The 18990-nt window shown below is 37.0% G+C and overlaps 3 protein-coding genes across 4 annotated transcripts; all 3 read left to right on the plus strand.

Moving 5' to 3' along the window:
• The first annotated feature begins 587 nt into the window (after positions 1 to 587).
• Positions 588 to 2842, plus strand: LOC140010123 (8-hydroxygeraniol dehydrogenase-like). Its single transcript, XM_072056472.1, has 5 exons — positions 588 to 861; positions 1099 to 1212; positions 1601 to 2114; positions 2219 to 2372; positions 2471 to 2842. Exons 1-5 carry the CDS (start codon positions 764 to 766, stop codon positions 2671 to 2673), a joined length of 1083 nt encoding a protein of 360 aa, XP_071912573.1. The 5' UTR covers positions 588 to 763; the 3' UTR covers positions 2674 to 2842.
• Positions 2843 to 8246: 5404 nt separating this feature from the next.
• LOC113702426 (8-hydroxygeraniol dehydrogenase-like) lies at positions 8247 to 11644 on the plus strand. The gene is made up of 5 exons (XM_027223638.2): positions 8247 to 8560; positions 10013 to 10126; positions 10336 to 10849; positions 10983 to 11136; positions 11251 to 11644. The coding sequence occupies exons 1-5, from the start codon at positions 8457 to 8459 to the stop codon at positions 11451 to 11453; spliced, it is 1089 nt and encodes a 362-aa protein (XP_027079439.2). The 5' UTR covers positions 8247 to 8456; the 3' UTR covers positions 11454 to 11644.
• Positions 11645 to 15115: 3471 nt separating this feature from the next.
• Positions 15116 to 18501, plus strand: LOC140010498 (alcohol dehydrogenase 9-like). 2 transcript variants are annotated; one of them, XM_072057715.1, is made up of 5 exons: positions 15116 to 15342; positions 16514 to 16627; positions 16852 to 17365; positions 17605 to 17758; positions 17887 to 18501. In XM_072057715.1, the coding sequence occupies exons 1-5, from the start codon at positions 15242 to 15244 to the stop codon at positions 18087 to 18089; spliced, it is 1086 nt and encodes a 361-aa protein (XP_071913816.1). In that variant the 5' UTR covers positions 15116 to 15241; the 3' UTR covers positions 18090 to 18501. The 2 variants fall into 2 exon arrangements, with proteins under 2 accessions (XP_071913816.1, XP_071913814.1); XM_072057713.1 differs by lacking the exon at positions 15116 to 15342 and adding an exon at positions 15596 to 15739.
• The last annotated feature ends 489 nt before the right edge of the window (positions 18502 to 18990 follow it).

Below are 18990 nucleotides of genomic sequence, written 5' to 3' on the forward strand. Positions count from 1 at the left end.
AGAAAAGGTAAAAGAGATATAGAGTGATGTCTTTCCAGCATTAATGCTACTTTCTTTTTCTTTTTCTTTTTTTTTGTTTTGGAAAAATATATCATTATGACAGATTTTTTATTTTTATTTTTTCTTTGGTAGAAAAGTGAAAGACATTAAAACAAATAAAAAGCAAGCTATAGTCAATTACAATGCTTCTGGGAAACCTAACTCCCTTTAAATCCTAATTCATAAAAGACAACAAACCGGGAGGGCAATGAACAACAGTACAAGATGAAGATGTGAGCTCCCTTTGAACCGGAAGTAGTTACCTGCAATCAAAGGGTAATAGGAGCAATGTCATGACAACAGATATATCTCATGTTATGGATAATAATAATAATGTACCTAGTACCAGAAGGGTCCAAAACAAGAATTTAGTGCCTAAATAATTGTCGCAATATTCCATAATTGAGAGTTACAGTCCGACAAATCATGGTTGAAATCCACCATTTACACAGCCGAAAGCAATATTCAGCATCCAACACTGTCAAGACGGTGAAGTGGGTTTACAAGTGGCTCCTGCCTAACAAAGTTCCAGAAGTCCACTCACCTCCTTAGGCCCCGCCAAAAGTCAGAATAGTTTCACTATCATCTAACGGGGTATCTGTTCAGGATTTCGTTCTTTAAAACTATATATACATCATCTCCAGGATATTCTTTGATCTCCTCAGCTCTGTTTCTTCCTCTTAATCCATCCCATTTTGGTTTTCTTGATATACTGAAATAATTCATGGAGAAATCTCCTGAAGAACAGCATCCAATCAAGGCTTTTGGTTGGGCTGCCAGAGACGTTTCTGGTTTTCTCTCTCCTTTCAATTTCTCTAGAAGGTATCCTCTGCAGTTCTTACATGGAATTCACTCCTTTCTTCGTCCCATATTGAATGGCTTGTGATGATTTTCTAGAGCTAATTTTGGTCGGCAAATTTAGTTATTTCAAGCACGCAAATTCTGGCAAAGTATTTGTGAGTGTTACGCACAATTTTGCAAGTGCAATAATAGTATCAAAATTTGCTTCCTTGATTCAACATCCTCTTGAAAAGCACCTTGCTTGATGAATGTCTGCAGGGAAACTGGCGAAAAAGATGTTCAAATCAATATATTGTATTGTGGAATATGTCACACTGATCTTCACTGTGCCAAGAATGAATGGGGCTCCTCCAAGTATCCTATTGTTCCAGGGTATGTATATTTCTTGTATGCAGATAGAGAATTAAAGTTTCGTGCCGCAGTACTTATGCTCTTGGATTCTATTACTAATAATGAAATCTAGATCTAGAAATGGGTACAATACAAAGTAAATGTTGTCTCAATGAACCCAATGTATTATTGCAACAGAAGTAACTGAAATTCAATCATTCATCTTTCCAGAACACTGTAAGTGGCTGATCTTCTTGGTTCGTTCAAATTAAGCTTCCATAGATATTTTCTTAATATTATCAGGGTTTAGTAGTATAAGTCCACCAGAGTGAATAAACAAAAATTATAAAAGAAATGGACAGAGAAAGAGTTAAGAAAAAACAGCTTGATATCAGTGCCATATATTTGATAGCTCTATTGGTTGATGCAGGCATGAAATTATGGGAGTGGTGACAGAAACAGGTGGCAAGGTAACCAAGTTCAAAGTTGGGGATAAGGCTGGTGTGGGATGCATGGTTGGATCATGCCTCTCCTGTGAGAACTGTTCCAACAATCTTGAAAACTACTGCAAAAAAATCATTCTAACTTACAATTCAGTCTATCACGACGGAACACCAACATATGGAGGATATTCTGACATATTGGTTGCCAATGAGCATTTTGTAGTCCGAATTCCTGATAATTTGCCACTTGATGCTGGTGCACCTCTACTATGTGCTGGGATCACAACCTATAGCCCCCTCAAGTATTTTGGACTGGACAAACCTGGTATGCACATTGGTATTGTGGGTCTGGGAGGATTAGGGCATATTGCTGTGAAGTTTGCAAAGGCATTCGGCGTTAAAATCACAGTCATCAGCACATCTTTGCATAAGAAGAAGGAAGCCCTTGAACATCTTGGCGCTGATTCATTTTTAGTCAGCACTGATAAAGATCAGATGAAGGTAGCTAGATCACTTACTACACAAGGTTCCTGTTTTTTTTTTAACTGATTTCAACTTTTTTTCATCATCTTTGATTTGCAAAATCTGTTGTTTGATATTATTAGGCAGCTATGGACAGCATGGATGGTATCCTTGACACAGTTTCTGCTGTTCATCCACTCCTTCCATTGATTAGTCTCTTGAAGTCTCATGGAAAGCTTGTTATGGTTGGCGCACCCGATCGGCCGCTTGAGCTGCCCGTCTTTCCCATGCTTGCAGGTAAAGAGTTCAAGAACACTATTTTTGAGCAGGTTTTATTATCAAAGTTGAAGCAAACAAAAACCTCCAGAATGCTAACTTGAGGGCTTAATTTGCAGGAAGAAAGATACTAGCTGGAAGTGGCATTGGGGGAATGAAGGAGACACAAGAAATGCTTGATTTTGCAGCAGAACATAACATAGTTGCTGATATTGAGATCATTCCAATGGATTATGTCAATACTGCCATGGAGAGATTATCCAGAGCTGATGTCAAGTATAGATTTGTAATTGATGTTGCTAACAGTCTTAAGGCTGCTTAAGCTGGTTCAATTTGTGCGTCTGCTTGATTCCTAGAAGTCATCATTCTAGGTAGAAGTTTACTTGGAATTTCCACTTGTGTTTTTGTGACTACTAAGACTTTCAGAGGAGAATTTGAAATTTTCGTCCTTGTCATCCTAAGTAAATTTTTGGGGAGAATTCAAGGGAAAAGTTTTTTTTTTTTTTGATAAAATATCATAATTTCTAAAATTTGCACTGATGGTAGAAATTACATAATCAAAATCCACAGATATCAAAAAATAGAGCTAGAGAAAGGATACTCAGATTTGAAGAATAATAAAATTACATTACAAAGCTCCAAATTTAAAAAATGAAATAAAATAATTGTAACTCCACGGATATCCGTGCATGCTTCTAATCATCAAATCTGCTAATTAACTGCTTCAAATTCAGATATTATGGTGAGATCTGCTGAATAGATCTAAGAAATTCCAGATTTAATAATAAAAATTTGAAAAATTTCAGATCTAATAAAAGAAAAATGAAAAAAAATTATCAAACAAACAAACAAGAGAAGAGCATCCAAAGGCCAAACCATTTTGTTCTTTTCATTGCTCTCTTGTTTACTTCTTACGTAAACAGAGCGGAGAGTTTTGAGATTTTATACACGATACAAATGAAGAGCAAATATAGATGGCTTTACATGAAATAGATCAACTGATGAATAAACAGATAATTTAAAAGGAACAATGCAGGAAGAAGTAATCAATTTTTTCAGTTGCTTATTTTGGCGCAAAACATGTTAAATATGTATAGTTTAGTGTCTCCTCCTTCCATTTTTCTTTTCCCTCTTTTTGGGAACATGATGCTTGCAGTTGACTTGATCGGCTTCTATTCTGGGTTTGATTAAGCTGCTGTATATCATATTGGTTGAAGAATACATCCAGTTCACCAGATTCGGATTAAGCCCAGGCTAACAAATGATTTAAAATCATCACTGTCCATTAACAGCCCAACCGAAAATAACTCCCACTTGAGACCAACAAACCTTGCTAACCCAATTACATATCTGTAGACAATCAATCACAACATTTAGCCGAAAACCAAAATGAAGTTTGCTTCATGTGAGACCTGCTCGAGGGGCTTTGCCTTGAGGTAATAAGTAAGCAGGAGATATCTTACTAAGAAGGAAATTAAGAAAAACTAAAAAATCTAGATTACTGGTAACTACAACAACAGAAAAATCTTTCTTTAGATTATCAAGTTGAGCTCTAATCAATCAACGCAATTTTGATGAAGAAATATTAATGGCATTTGATCTTGTGAAAACAAAAGTTCCCTTATCCTTCATTGGGTTCCTTTTTATACCGTTCGTTGTAATTAAATTGAAAGAGAGGGCATTCTTATCGTTTCACATAAGTATAAAAATGGTGAAGTGATGTTGTACCATTAGCATATTAAAACAGTGCGATTATCATTTTTCCTTTTGAGATAAACTGCTACTGTCTACTTTTCTCCTAAAATGGAATCGCAGGGTCATAAAACTTTACAAATGTTACGTACATGCGTTCTACAGACCTAGGTAATATTCAGGCCCGGTCAGTGCTGATAAATTCAACTCCAAATAATTTGGGATCAGGTGCCTCGCCAGTTCCAGTTCCAGTTCAAATCAGGGTGTAAATAGGCAGAGACATGGTGTAAAAAAAAATTTGAACACCCATATAAGCTAATAGTAGTATTGTGGCATCTGAAAATTAAACAATAATTATTTTATACTCGACTGGTCTGAAATGAAACTTGTGACCCAAATTATAAGGAGACGGGAGTGAAATTCTACATGTAATCACCACTTTTTACCCAACCCTCCCCTTTTTTTAATCAATCAAAAGCGATGGACATTTTGCAATTGCTTTACAGTTGATGGTCCAAACGACGTCACTATCAAATTTAATCAAGGCAACTCATCGTTAAACACAATAAGCTTTTAACTTAAGAAAGTGACATAGTATATTTTTTTAATCTACATTTGTTATTAAAGATGTCTAGGTCTGTATTGTGATATAAATGAGACCCACTATTTCAAGTGACGTTATTGCCTGTGGTCATCCAGACAGCCGACTAGTAGCCTCTCTTGAAAAATAAATTTAGCCGCCCTGTGTATGATCACCAGGGCCAAAAGGAACATGTCACTTGTGTGATGATTGATGATTCATCCCGACTCAAGTAGTAGATAGTATTTTAAGGACAATTAGTGGTGCTCATTATCATGATATGATTAAGATAGATTTGGGATCTTCATACTTCAAACTCCACCTTCTTTGTCTTAAGTTACCATTTGCTGTTGACTTTTGTAAAGGGATAATTTCAAAAAGCTCTCCTATGATTTCTAACTATTTCATCGGCCTTCTTCTAGGTTTTAAAAATTATATTAATCTCTCTTGAGATTTATTCTCTTATAAAATCTCCCCCTCGACTACTACGTTATATCTTCCGTTTTTCCGTTTCAATATCGGTGTGCAGCCGACCCCGATTCGCTCCTTGCGGTTCGGTTGAGTCATGGGCGATTTGGCATTCCCTTTTTTGCTTCCGGTTCTCCGGTTTCCTCCCGCTACATTCTCTCTTTTCCCACGACGTTCTTGAGCTCTGCGCTACGCGTTGTCGAGCTAGCGGTTCAATCTCCCCGTCGAAGGCAAATTCTATTTTCTCCATCATATCAAAATGCACACTCTACTTAGGTTAAAAACTCTGTTCACATGTGATAAATATATTAGTAATAAAATTAGTTCCTATGCTCATGCCATTTTATATGACAAGGAATGAATTAATTCTCTGTGCTGCACTGCACTTTTTGTAAAGAAACTAGGAGATGATCACCGTGCGTAAATTGTATATATGCCCAGGATCAAATGCTAGATAACATTTGTTGTTATGCAATCAGCGTTTAAAATTGAGCAATGAATATTCTAGCCGGATTAAATTAACAGATTATGTTAATGATTCACAGCATAGGAAAGAGCGTAAAGGGTGCTATATAAAGTGCATTCATGAATAAGGAATACATTTGTAAGGATAAATGTAAAATATGTAACTTTTATTTAAAGGGAAATGCATGCTGTGCACCACCAACGTACATGGAGAAATGGATAACAAAGTAATAGCTGGAGTTTTCAAACTACACGTTCATTAGAAAAGTCATTAGGATAAAACTAAGTTGTCGCATCTCCCATGGTAGAATACACATGAAAGCTGTCATACCATGGGAAATGCTTTTCTGCACCGTTTCTATCAAAGATTAGAACAGTGTAGGTAGTAACGGATTCAGGAACAAAGACCAAAACTTCTCGAAACTGTAATCGGTGCTGTGCCACAAAGATGTTCCAGTTGGCCATAAACTGCCTTTCACCCGTTGAAACAGTTATTGTTTTGTTTCCAGTCCTCAGAGTAAGTGAAGGAGTCTTTCTACTATGGACGAACTGAGCAACAAATCTTGGGACTTTCTAGCATTGCATGGACCAAAAGCTAAGAGTGCTATGATATATAGATGTAAAAAATTGAATAAATCTATATATAAAACTTACAAAGTTATGCCGATTCTGTTTGTCAGTGAATTGATAGAAGCACACACCTGTAGTTAAGGTTTGTGCGAAATCATGCCTCATTGATGATGACACTCACTGCCGTATCATGTTCAGCTCCTTATCACCTGGAATTAAAGGACACTTGCATGAGGGAAACAAATTTAAAAGTATAAATGGCCCGATAAAAAAAAATGGTTAGCACTTAACTTTCTAACTCAAGGGATAGCTGTGAATGTAGCATATTAGGCAGAGGATTTGTCCATGGCATGTATACTTGTTTTTTGTCTTCGCAAAAATGGATGACATCGACGATTAGGTGACCAGCATGTCGGAGCAAGAAAAAGTATTTTTCCTTGATGATGTTGCTGCGGCAAAACTCTTGCCATCCTTCAGCGAATGACTGTCGATGAAGCTTGATAATCCATGTTCTATACCCTTCTCTGATGGTTAGCTGGCTACATCGGTGTTTGATTAGAAGGGCTTGAAATTGAATAGGCAAAGTCTGCAGTTCAAATGTAAATATAAGCCGCACGAGAAGCAATATCAGATGGCAAGCTATGCTAGTAGCAGCAGAGTGCTAAAACATCTTAATACCTGGTCAGGCTCAGTACATCTAAATAAGAACCAGCATCCTTTTGCAACCCTATCGTTGGGGCATTTCTTGGTAGCGCTTGCGACAGATTGATTTTCTATCCATGGAACCCAAAACCGCTAAGCAAACAATGGCAACCACTTTAAAACACAATCGCCTTGCAAGAGAGACAACGAGCTTCCCAACAAGACAGAATATGAATCCACCAATAAGGCATTAGCACAATGTGAATGGCTTTACAAGGGCTAAGCAACAACGGCTATAGAAAGTTTTTTAGGTGGAACAGAAGGTGGCGAAAAAGCTAGGTTTAAAAAAGGCACCGGCACAACCCAGAAGCATATGTATGGAATGAAAACGAGAAGCTAACAAAAAAGAGATAGCAAAGAAACGAGGGGAAAGCAATTTCAAAAGCACCGGATACACATAAAAAAAATGCATGCAAGATACAAGCGGCGGAAAAAAAGGTAAAAAAAGAACTGAAAGAGAAGCGGAAAAAGAACACAACAGGTACCTTTTTTGTTTTTTTTTTAGAGTGAAAACTGAAAGAACAGTGACGACGGTGACGCCAACACGAGCAAAGGACGGACATCAGTACGGGGTAGACCAACGCAGGAGCAATAGAAAGTGCAGGAAGGTCACATACAATGGCAAAGAGAAGACTAAAAAGATGCTGCAGAGATGCCAAAAAAAGAAGGCCAAAGGCCTAATAATAAGGACGAGAATGCAGGATAGAGAATCTATGAAAAGCAGAGAAGAGGAGCACGAGAAGCTGGCAAGACAAGTCTTGGAAATCAAAGAAATTATTAGGTTGCAGGCAGAGCAAACTTTGGCAACCAATACAGAGCATGCCAGTAGAGACGAAAATGCAGTTCTTCATCGTCGTTCACAGAAAGGTGGGAAGGGAAGTTATGAAAAGCAGAGAAGAGGATGCACGAGAAGCTGGCAAGAGAAGTCTTGGAAACCAAAGAAATGATTAGGTTGCAGGCAGAGCAAACCTCCGCTACTAATGGAGAGCTTATAGTAGGATTTAATTCTAACAACCAATAGTAAAAATAACAATGCAGCTGCCACCGAAACAATATATGCTGTTCACGAGATAAGCAGTCCGCCGTTTACACAGATATAAATAAAAGCGCAAGGATGCTTGCTCAATTCCAAAGCAGAGGGAGATATGCTGCTCATTAACTCCGCCATTTACCTGCCGTTTACACATATAAATGAAAGGAATGATGCTTGCTCAATTCCAAAGCAGAAGAGGAATCCGGCTTTATTATTATTATTACTACCTTAGTTCCAAAATAGCAATAACAACTAATTCACACGTGAGACTCACGTGGAGGACGACCACACTCTCAAACAATCTGGCCGGTTTATACTACATTTCTAAAAAATAAATAAATAAATAAATGAGGGGCTTTCTCCAAAGTGCAAAGGTTAATACAATACAACTGTACAAGATAGTTATCATTTCCGAAATTTTTTGTAAAAAGAAACTACTCTTTAACCCTCTGAACCATTCTGCTGCCTTGCTTTCTGTACACCATTTGCTGTCAACTTTTCCTTTGGTACCATATCCAGCCAAGAGGACTCTGTTCTTCTTGAATCCTTGGTAGTTATTATTCCTCGTTGAAGTGACAAAGACTAAAGAAGTACCATGGCATCGACCAAATCCCCAGAAGAAGAGCATCCAGTCAAGACCTTTGGATGGGCTGCTAGAGACTCATCTGGGGTCCTTTCCCCCTTCAAATTTTCCAGAAGGTATACCTATACGTTCATAAATCCCACGCTATATCAGGGATCGATTCAAAATTTGCTTCAGCTCAGTTTCTTGATCGTGTTCTTGTGAAAATCCTGCTCTCTTAATTGGTGTATAGGCTTTTCAGTGTCATGTTAGCTTGAAAGAGTGACTACGTGCTAACCAAACTCTACCACAAGTTTTTTATTTTTTCATTTTTTTTTATTCAAAGGAGAGTTTGCTCAGCTCCGGGAAAGCAAATCAACGATCATCCCCTTATCAAGATTTCTTGAGAATTTGTCTTAAGGGTAAATACTAGGAGAATGGTAAAAGCGCTATGCATCTTTCCTTCACGAAATTGGATTTAGTGGTTGATCAATCTTCTTCTTCTAAGTGGCAGATCAATAATCTAACATCATATCCAAAACAAACTGTTAGAGTAGGTGACGATTTGATTTTCTTTCTTTCTTATTTGCTTAGAGCTTCCGGAACATTAGCTGGTGAAGAGGTGATGAATGTCTTTTCTTTGAGAGAAATATAACAAAAAGCAGTGTGTTAGATAGCACTCGGGAACTGGTGATTATTAATTACTTTTGGGGTCTAACTAATTAATTCTTGACCCCTCCTATAATTATCAGGACATGATGGTGTTAATTACATGCTGTTTTCACTCAACATAGAAAAAAAAAAAGAAATTGATAGTTTGCTAATATTTCACTAAATGCTGAGGTTATCCAGACTTGGTTATTCTTGGCCTACCACATAATTATCACGACCAACTGGAGTTAGTTACTGTTTTTTATTGAAAATTAAGAAATACATTGACTGTCTTACTTGGTTTCCATAAGTGGACATATAGAGTCGATTGTTAAATAGTTATAAATTTACTTCACAAATTCTATATTTATTGCAAGTCTACAGACATATTTAGTTCCATAACTTCATCGAGAGCTATACATGATAGAAATTTTCTTCTATTTCATATGGAAAGAATCTAATTACTGATATTTAAGTTTACTTTGATTAGATGAAACTTGTTTAAGGTCTTCCAAGTGAACATGCCTTTCTTAATCCTCTGATTAGTAAGATTTTAATCCACAAATTGGTTATTTACTACGACATATCCTGAGTGGAAAATGTTAAGCATGTATTTTGACCATGAGGGGAAAATGCACTTGAAAGATTACAGAAATTATAGGCTGGATAGAGGCCTCCAGTCATTGACTTGACTAATTGATCTTGCGCCAGCATTGTCTGATGCTGCTTCTGTTAGGATACAAGCCCTGAAATGTTATAAACCTGGGTAGTCATTATATTGCAAAGCAATTAATCTGCTTGCTGCTTTTGTTCCGCCATCTCCTTTGGAAATTCTGCATTGAAATTCATCAATGTATCTGATTTTGGTTAAGGGACTCTGAAAATGAGCATAAATTTCAAGAATATGATGTGCTTAATTGGGTATTGTCGGTTTACAGGGCTACCGGTGAAAAGGATGTAAGGTTTAAGATACTCTACTGCGGCATCTGCCATTCAGACCTTCATATAGCCAGGAATGAGTTAGGCTGGACTACTTATCCTCTAGTTCCAGGGTAAGTCCCACTGAAACTGAGAAAGTTGAATATTTTTTGTTTTCTCTATACAAGTTACTGTAGCAAGAGTAGTAGACAGCTGGATTGGTCTGAATCACTGCTAAATCCACAATACTTGATTGAAAGCATAGAGGGCACTATTAGAATTTGTTTTAGTTAGTAAGCTTCTCCCCTGCCATAAAACTAATCAGATGAGATGATTCTTGCAGGCATGAGATGGTAGGTACTGTGACAGAAGTTGGATGCAAGGTAACGAAATTTGCAGTTGGAGATACAGTTGGAGTTGGTTGCCTGGTTGGATCCTGTGGATCATGTGACAACTGTTGCAGTGACCTCGAGAATTACTGTCCAAAATTCATAATGACATATCAATCTGTAGACCACGATGGGACGGTTACACGAGGAGGATATGCCAATGAGATGGTTGCTGATGAGCACTTTGTAATTCGTATTCCAGAAAATTTGCCACTGGCTGCTGCTGCCCCTTTGCTCTGCGCAGGGGTTACTGTTTACAGCCCGATGAGATACTTTGGATTTGACAAACCTGGATCACATATAGGGATTGTTGGCCTTGGAGGTCTTGGTCATGTGGCTGTAAAATTTGCCAAAGCTTTTGGAGTAAAAGTGACGGTGATCAGTACCTCCCCTAGTAAGAAGGACGAAGCGATCAATCTTCTTGGTGCTGACGAATTTCTGGTTAGCCGTGATCCAGATCAAATGAAGGTAAATGTTCTTCTGCATCCAAGAATGCTAATCATTCACAGTGCACGAACTTGGATTTTCCCGGTTCAACTAAGTACGTGTGATTTGGACATTGACGAGGCAGTGGTCTCTAATTTCTGCTGTTTGTCTGTAGGCTGCATCAGGCACAATGGACCGTATCCTCGATACAGTCTCTGCTAATCATCCCATCATGCCACTAATTGACCTCCTCAAGACCAATGGACAACTTGTTTTGGTTGGGTTACCAGACAAGCCCTTTGAGCTAGCCGTCTTTCCTTTAATTCTTGGTATGCAACTTTTTAGATAATGCATGGTAATGTACCACAAGAATATCTGTTACACCTTGGTGGTGTTGTTGATGGATAAAGCTGTAAATGACCTAACAATAATGTGGTTAACAGGAAGAAAAGGTGTAAATGCAAGCAGCATTGGAGGGCTTAAGGAGACTCAAGAAATGATTGATTTTGCAGCAAAACACAACATTTCAGCGGAGATTGAGCTTGTGCCTATGGACTATATGAACACTGCCTTTGACCGTCTCGCAAAGAATGATGTGAAATACAGATTTGTGCTTGACATTGCAAACACAATGGTTGTGCCCTAGGCCTTTTAGTCCCTACGTAGCAGCATTACTCTTTCGAATGTTTTCTATGTATTGCTTCCTGTTTTGTGCGTCTTCTAGTGCTTTACCGAATTTGTATGGAGTTGGAATGATGCGAGTGTAGTCTCAACTCTCATATGTAAACGAAAGAGAGATTTTATTAAGAATAAAATGGTGTCCCCAATGATTTCTCATTTTGATTTGTTATAGCCATTCATCCAATTAAATTGATTGACAGTTCAAAAAGAAATTAAACAAATATAGGTCTCCCTGTATAAGCAGTAGAATATGCGATTGACGATGAGCATAGTCCAAAATTATCACTTGGTTCTTGGGTTTATAAAGCTTTTAGAACCAAATGATTTAAGTTACTATTGGAGCAAACAGCTACTTTTGGATTGATATTTAGGAGTTTTTGAGAGCTTTTATTAAAAAAAAAAAAAAAAACTCTATAACACTATTTTTAAGATGTAATGTAAAAAATGATTGACAAATGTGTTCAGACAACATTCTCCAAAAACTCCAAAAAAAAAAAAAAAAATTCCACAAAAATTGTTCTTGTGAAAATGGGAAAGGTCTGCCAAGAAATCCACAACGAGAATGCACCTTGGACGCAAAATGCGATGCAACGGCTAGCATTTTCAGTACTTCTATGTTCCTATAATCCAATAATTTTCTTTTCATTTTATATACTAAAATGAAAGAGGAAAAACTGCAATTAACAGTCAGTGGAACGAGGAAACAAAATAGTAAACACGGAGGTTAATTGAAAACTCTTCTTTTCATTATATTTTCATTCTAGTTATTCCAATTTAGTGGTTTTGAAATAAAAGGAAAAAAAATCATTCCCTTCAGAAAATCAATATACAATGTACCAGTTAAGAGTTAACGAAGGAAATTCAATTTATCCCGTTTAATAAAGTTGCTTTGAACAAAGCAAAAGAACAAGGTGGAGGAGGATTCAAATCCAAGCTGATTGCAAAGCGATTGTATTGAAGGCTCTCAATCGCGTCCTAGTATTGTTTTAGATGATATTCACACTTTAAGTCATTGGTCCCACGAAATTTCTTTTATGTACATCAAGAGAACAAGGCAGGTGTATTTAAATCGAGTCAAGTTTGAGTAATGCACTGGTTGAACTTGACCCGAGTTAAACAATTGAGTTTGAATTCAAACTTCTCGAATTTTTAGAAGTTGAGATTGAGCTCAAGTTTGACTTCAATCATCTTACTTGAGCTCAAATCTAATCGAATCTAATTAAACTCAACTAATAAAAATTAATATTTTATATATAATTTAAACGAAGGATATAATTGACATCTCACTCTAATAAATATAAAAATTTTAAATATATATATATATATATATATATATATTGAAAGTTCGATTAGGCTTGTCGAGCCTACCAGCTTAGAAATATAATATCCAAACTCGTATATATTATTGAACCGCTCGAACTCGATTCGAGTTTGGTCAACGTCAAGTTCGAATCGGATAGTTGATCGAACTATTCTTGAGTTAGAGTCAAATAGTTTGGTTAACTTGCAGTCTTGGAATAGGGAAAAATGTTTGTCATCTTTGGCAAATTAAGTTCAACATCAAATTATCCAGTGGCATTAGGTGGAAAGATATTTTTCAGGTGTGATCGCAAAATGCAGCCCAAGAGGATTTGAGGGCAGTTGCCAACCTTGTGTAAATAATACACTATTCTATTATGAGATATATAATTTATTGCCGTTTCAAAAAAAAAAAAAAAAAAAAAGTTAACGACGGACCACCGAACACGCAACAAGAATACGACAAATGGGACATTACTAATAAAAAAGTACTTTGATTAGTTGATGCCTTCCTTCCCCGTTTTTTCTTTTCTCTTTTTATTTCTTTGCTGGCCAATTACTGGAGTGCCTGCAAAAAGCTTGCACTTCCTTTGCCTTTTAGTTTTCCCTTTACGTTATTATTATATAATTTTGCGTGTATATATATATATATATACATATATATATATATATTATTCAAGTCTTGGCCTTAATGTCAAAACCTCCAAGTTTAAGATTACCAAATAACTATTGTAATGTTGTTTCTCTATCAAGCTGCTCCAGTTTCAGACGTTTGATACCCGCTGCATCCGTCATTTGTTCAGCCTGAAATTTAACTTGTTGGACCTACATTGTTACTAAATAATAAAAGCAGGGGAGATATATATATAATTTTTAAAATTTGAAAGGAGCTCTCTGTAATTGTTAGAAACCTCAGGGGAGATTTGTGAAATTATCCCTTCATTTTTACTAGGTTCTGTGCGTCTCCCAAGGCTTTAATAAACCTGTATGGAGTTGGGATAATATGACCCTACTCTCACGTGTCGGCGAAAGAGATAATTTTGTTATCTCCAATGTTTTGTTCATTTTGATTTATTATCTCCATTCATATATCCAATTAAACTGGCTGACAATTTGACTTTTAGCTAAAGCAAGCGAGGAAGGTCCTGCTTGCCTTCTGGCACAGAACGAGGTTCAATGCACTTAAAAATTGTTCTTTATTACTTGTAAAAATGCAAACAATAAGAAATCTACGTATTAGGTCTGCTAAGATATATATATATATTTTTTTTTCGATTGAATGGGTGTCCGGACCCGACCAATTCCACTCCGCCGCCCCATGTCGCTGCTAAGAGACCTAGAATAAGAAATTGCATGGAAGCACGAGTACAATAAATTAGGTTGATTTTGGTTGGTGCATCGCTCTCTATTGGAAAAGTAGTACGACTTTTTTTTTTTTAACAAACAAAAGGGCCTGCCCAACTTCAGGCCCCAACCCTTATTTGGGTTGTTGGGTCATTTTCCATTTTGGTTACTGGGAGTCGAATCTTGGTGAATGCTCTAACTAGAGACTACACCACCAGACGAGCTACCCAGGTCGGACAAAAGTAGAACGACTTGAATTCAATTCTTATTTGTTTTCTACTTTTCTAAATAAATAAGAGGTGGTAAAGCTGAAGTTCATACAGTACAAGATCTTTTGGGAGACAAAATACTTGAATTCTTGTCTCTTTTTTTTTTTTTTTTAATTTATAAAATTGTCGCACGTCCTCCTTTGTGTAGTCGCACAAATAAGTAACGTGATCATTTCCAATTGGTAATTTACCATCTCGTCACTATAATATTCTAATTCTACAATTTCAGGCACCTAAGCCGCCAAGTTTCTGCCATCTTTTTAATTTTTATGAATAGTAAAAAATGCAAACTATAGTAAAATCAGCAGATTATGGAAGCGAGTGCTTCAAATTGGGCAGAATACAGGGACCAATAATATTTAAAAAGAAAAAAGAAAAGAAACATGCGACTTTCTAGTGATTGGTAAATTCAGATTTGATAGAGAAAATATAAATAGCATGAGATTGTCAATTTAAAAGGAAAAAGAAAATGTAACAGATAAATCACTTACCAACAGTACATTTGCAAAAAGCGAGGAGGAGCGCCGGGACCGAAAAGAAAACACTAAAAAACCTAAAACTTACGAAATTTCTTGAGCATTTTGGCAAGAATTTGTCAAACGACCTTAAACGTTGCTGTCTCATTACCACTATTGGGAAAGTCTTCCTTGCCTTTCAGTCCCCACTTCCCACTTTTGTGGTTAACACTTAACAGGATAAGTACTAGCGAGCCAGAGCCCAGACGAAAACAAAGCAAGCACGACTCTTTCTACTGCAGAAAAGCCGCTTCTTTTTTCCACAGCTCTCTTACTACAAAAAACGATTTGGCCTGTTGATTTCTTTGCTTTCGCAGCTGATAGCAATGGCTAGAAAATCCCCAGAAGAGGAGCATCCAGTGAAGGCATATGGATGGGCTGCAAGAGACTCATCTGGGGTCCTTTCCCCCTTCAAATTCTCCAGAAGGTATACCTATACATCCATGAATCCATTGCTAAATCTGGGATTGTTTCAGACTTTGTCTAAGCCCATTTGTTTAGTTTTCCTCTTGGGAAATGTCCCGCTTTCTTGATTGGTTTAGAGGCTCGTCATTGTCATGCCAGCTGGGAAGAGTGATCACTAATTAACTCAACCAGCAAAGTTTTACCTATTTTATTGGATAAAAAAAGAGTTTGAGACGGCTCTATTAAGTAAGCTAATGATGATCCAATTATCAACGTTTCCTGAAATCTGTATTAAAGATGATGATCGAGCTTTGTGAAATATGATTATGGTAAAAAAGTTGTGCATCTTTCATTGCCAAGATTGAACCTGTGGCAGATCAATCTAATATCATGTCTAAAGTCTTTTTCTGCTATAGTTGGTGAGAGCAGCATTTTTCTTTTTCTTTTTTTATTTTATTTTAAATAAAGCTTAAAGCTTCTGAGTCATTAGCTGGTCACTACTTAGGAGGTGATGAAATGTCTTTGCTTCGAAATGGTTATAACAGAGAACTAGACATCGCTCTGCGGCTGGTGATTGTTTCATTGTTTTGAGGTCTAATTGATAGCAGTAAGAATGAAATAAGAAAACTTATCTGTTGTGTATGGCTGTTGTATAACTAAATATAAGGTTATTCAGATTTAAACATTATTGGGCCCCGTTTTACCAAATGTTTGGACCCTCCTATAGTTATCAGGATATATTGTTGCTATCTCAGCTAATGCGAAGCAGTGTCCCCAGCTTGATATTATGCTATGATTTTTGTGCAGTAAGTCTACAAATTTTGGTTTGTCTCCTGCTACATAGAGTTATTTTGAGCAAATCAAATGATCTTCCTTTGAGCATTTGACAAACTTGAAATACAACACTTTGCTTACTTTGTCATGCAAACATTTTGTGTAGCAACCAACACAACTAGATTTCTTATACATAATAACCCTGATCTTTCACTTTAGCTATGTAGCACCGTGATTTCTAGGCCTAGAGGTCCTTGAGTGAGTTTGTTTGGACTTGCATATCTCTAACATTACAATCATGCTCGTTTTAAATTGGACACGATTAATGTTAACCAAAGTTAGAAATAAGTAACGGATGCTAGAGTATCTGGGTATCAAGAAATTTAGTCAAGGATTGACACTAATTCATGTTTTTGTAGGGCAACACTGGAGGATGATGTCAGATTCAAGGTGCTATATTGCGGGATCTGTCATACCGACCTTCACTTCATTAAGAATGATTGGGGAATTTCTACCTACCCTTTTGTACCAGGGTAAAACTCAGATGCCAAACCTGAAAACACTAAGTATTGCATGGAAAATTTTGATAATGTAATAATTTTCCTAGCCATATTCGCTTTATTTATTCTAGTCACACTGGTATATTAATCAGAAGCTAATTCTTCTGCATGACAATCTTACCTATCAGTTCATGATCATCGTTACTCGCTGAAGAATATGGAACAGTTTTCGTTCTTTTACCTATGGACTTCTGCAGGCACGAGATTGTGGGTGAAGTTACAGAGGTTGGCAGCAAGGTGACAAAAGTCAAAGTGGGAGACAAAGTGGGCGTTGGGTACTTCCTTGAGTCATGCCGCTCTTGTGAGAATTGTTCTGAAGGCCTGGAAAACTATTGTCCGAAAGTGGTGTTGACCTCTGGTGCTCCTTACCATGATGGAACCAAAACGTATGGTGGCTATTCGAATGAGATGGTCTGCAATGAGCACTTTATCATTCGCTTCCCAGAGAACTTGCCACTTGATGGGGGTGCACCATTACTTTGTGCAGGAGCTAGTGTGTACAGTCCAATGAAATACTATGGCATCGCCAAACCAGGGAGCCACATTGGAATCAATGGCCTTGGTGGGCTTGGTCATGTGGCTGTTAAGTTTGCGAAGGCCTTGGGGGCCAAAGTGACAGTTATCAGTACGTCTGATCGCAAGAAGGACGAAGCTCTAAACCATCTTGGAGCAGACGCATTTTTGATTAGCCGAAATGTTGAAGATATGAAGGTAACTTTTCAGAATTGGCTCCATGATATAGCTATCATTATCTGTATGATATCATCAACTAACTATCCTTTGCTTATGGTTGAATTTTCAAATATCTACGTCTAAGCATCTTATAGAATGACTGATCTAAGCCTCTACGTTTCTTTTGATTTGCCAGTACACGATATTACTATTGCCTGTCCAGTTGGTTAATGTTTCACTACTATTTAGAATTTGTAACTTAAGATACTTGGTAGCAGGCTGCTGCTGGCACAATGGATGGTATACTTGACTGTGTCTCAGCTAAGCATCCCTTAGTACCCTTGCTTGGTCTTCTCAAGTCTCATGGAAAGCTTGTCACTGTGGGGGTACCAGCACAGCCACTTGAGCTTCCTATCGCCCCTCTAGTTGTAGGTATGTGAGACTGAAATATGTGCTCTTCTTTCCAAGGCATAGTTTATATATCTCTTAAAAATTTTATGCTTCAGTTTTTGGGTTATTTGGCATTGAACCCAATGGCAACTAAACCACTACATTAACAGGAAGGAAGTTGGTTGGTGGAAGTAATGTTGCAGGAATAGCAGAGACACAAGAGATGATTGATGTGGCTGGAAAGCACAACATCACCGCAGATATCGAACTTGTTTCCATGGAAGATTTGAACACAGCTATGGAACGTCTTGCAAAAGGTGATGTGAGATATCGCTTTGTCATTGATGTTGCCAACACCTTGAAAGCTCCTTGATCTCGTGTTTGGGAAGATGTTACCAAGATCTGATTCCCATACAGATTCTTGAGTGACATGCTTTGGCAGCGTCTCATATCCCTCTGGCATGGTGAAATTTGGTTTTGTCTTCTTAATTTCGAGTGACAAATTTGGGAAGCTACTTTTTGTAACAGTTTCACTCTGACTTGGATGCAAATGAGATATGATACTGAATAATGTTGTTGTTTCTGTAACAAGCTATTCCAGGGCTCAGCAGACCACAGGGCCTGTGTGAACTAGGTGTTGCCTTTATGTTATGTATGCCAGCAGGCTTTGTAAACTCGTACGGAATTGGGATAATACGTCATTATGATGCTGTCTCGTGTGTAAATGGAAGAGACAATTAATAATAATAATAATAAAATGTTGCTCTGTGCCTTTTTTATTCTAATTTATTGCCATTCATCCAATTAAATTGTTTTTGACAATTCAGAAAGAAAATTAAAATGGATGTCACTGTTTCACCAATACTACATGTGATTGCAGCTGTTTACTGTGAGCATTTTTAATACACTAATTAGCCAAAATCATTCTTAGCCTTGGTGAGAAACCTCAAGAATCAAAAGTTTCCCCGCAATTTCTCAACATCTATCCATGGAATAACAAAGCGAGAGAAGTGGTAGTTGGGGTAAACATTTTGTATCATATTTTGAATTTTTAAATTTACTCTTAAAAAGATTAACTTTTATCCTAATCACCTAATCACATTTGCTAATTCAGTCTCCCATAACTCCCTTAAATATTATTATGGATCCAACGGTGATAATGTATATACTATAAGTGTATATAAGATTTACTCTAACTATATTTAAAAAAAAAAAGATTACTAATAAATTGTATTTTTTTCATGAATAATTTATATAAAATTTAATTTTGTAAA

The sequence above is a fragment of the Coffea arabica genome, chromosome 7c (genome assembly GCF_036785885.1).
Source record: "Coffea arabica cultivar ET-39 chromosome 7c, Coffea Arabica ET-39 HiFi, whole genome shotgun sequence".
Lineage (NCBI taxonomy): Eukaryota > Viridiplantae > Streptophyta > Magnoliopsida > Gentianales > Rubiaceae > Coffea > Coffea arabica.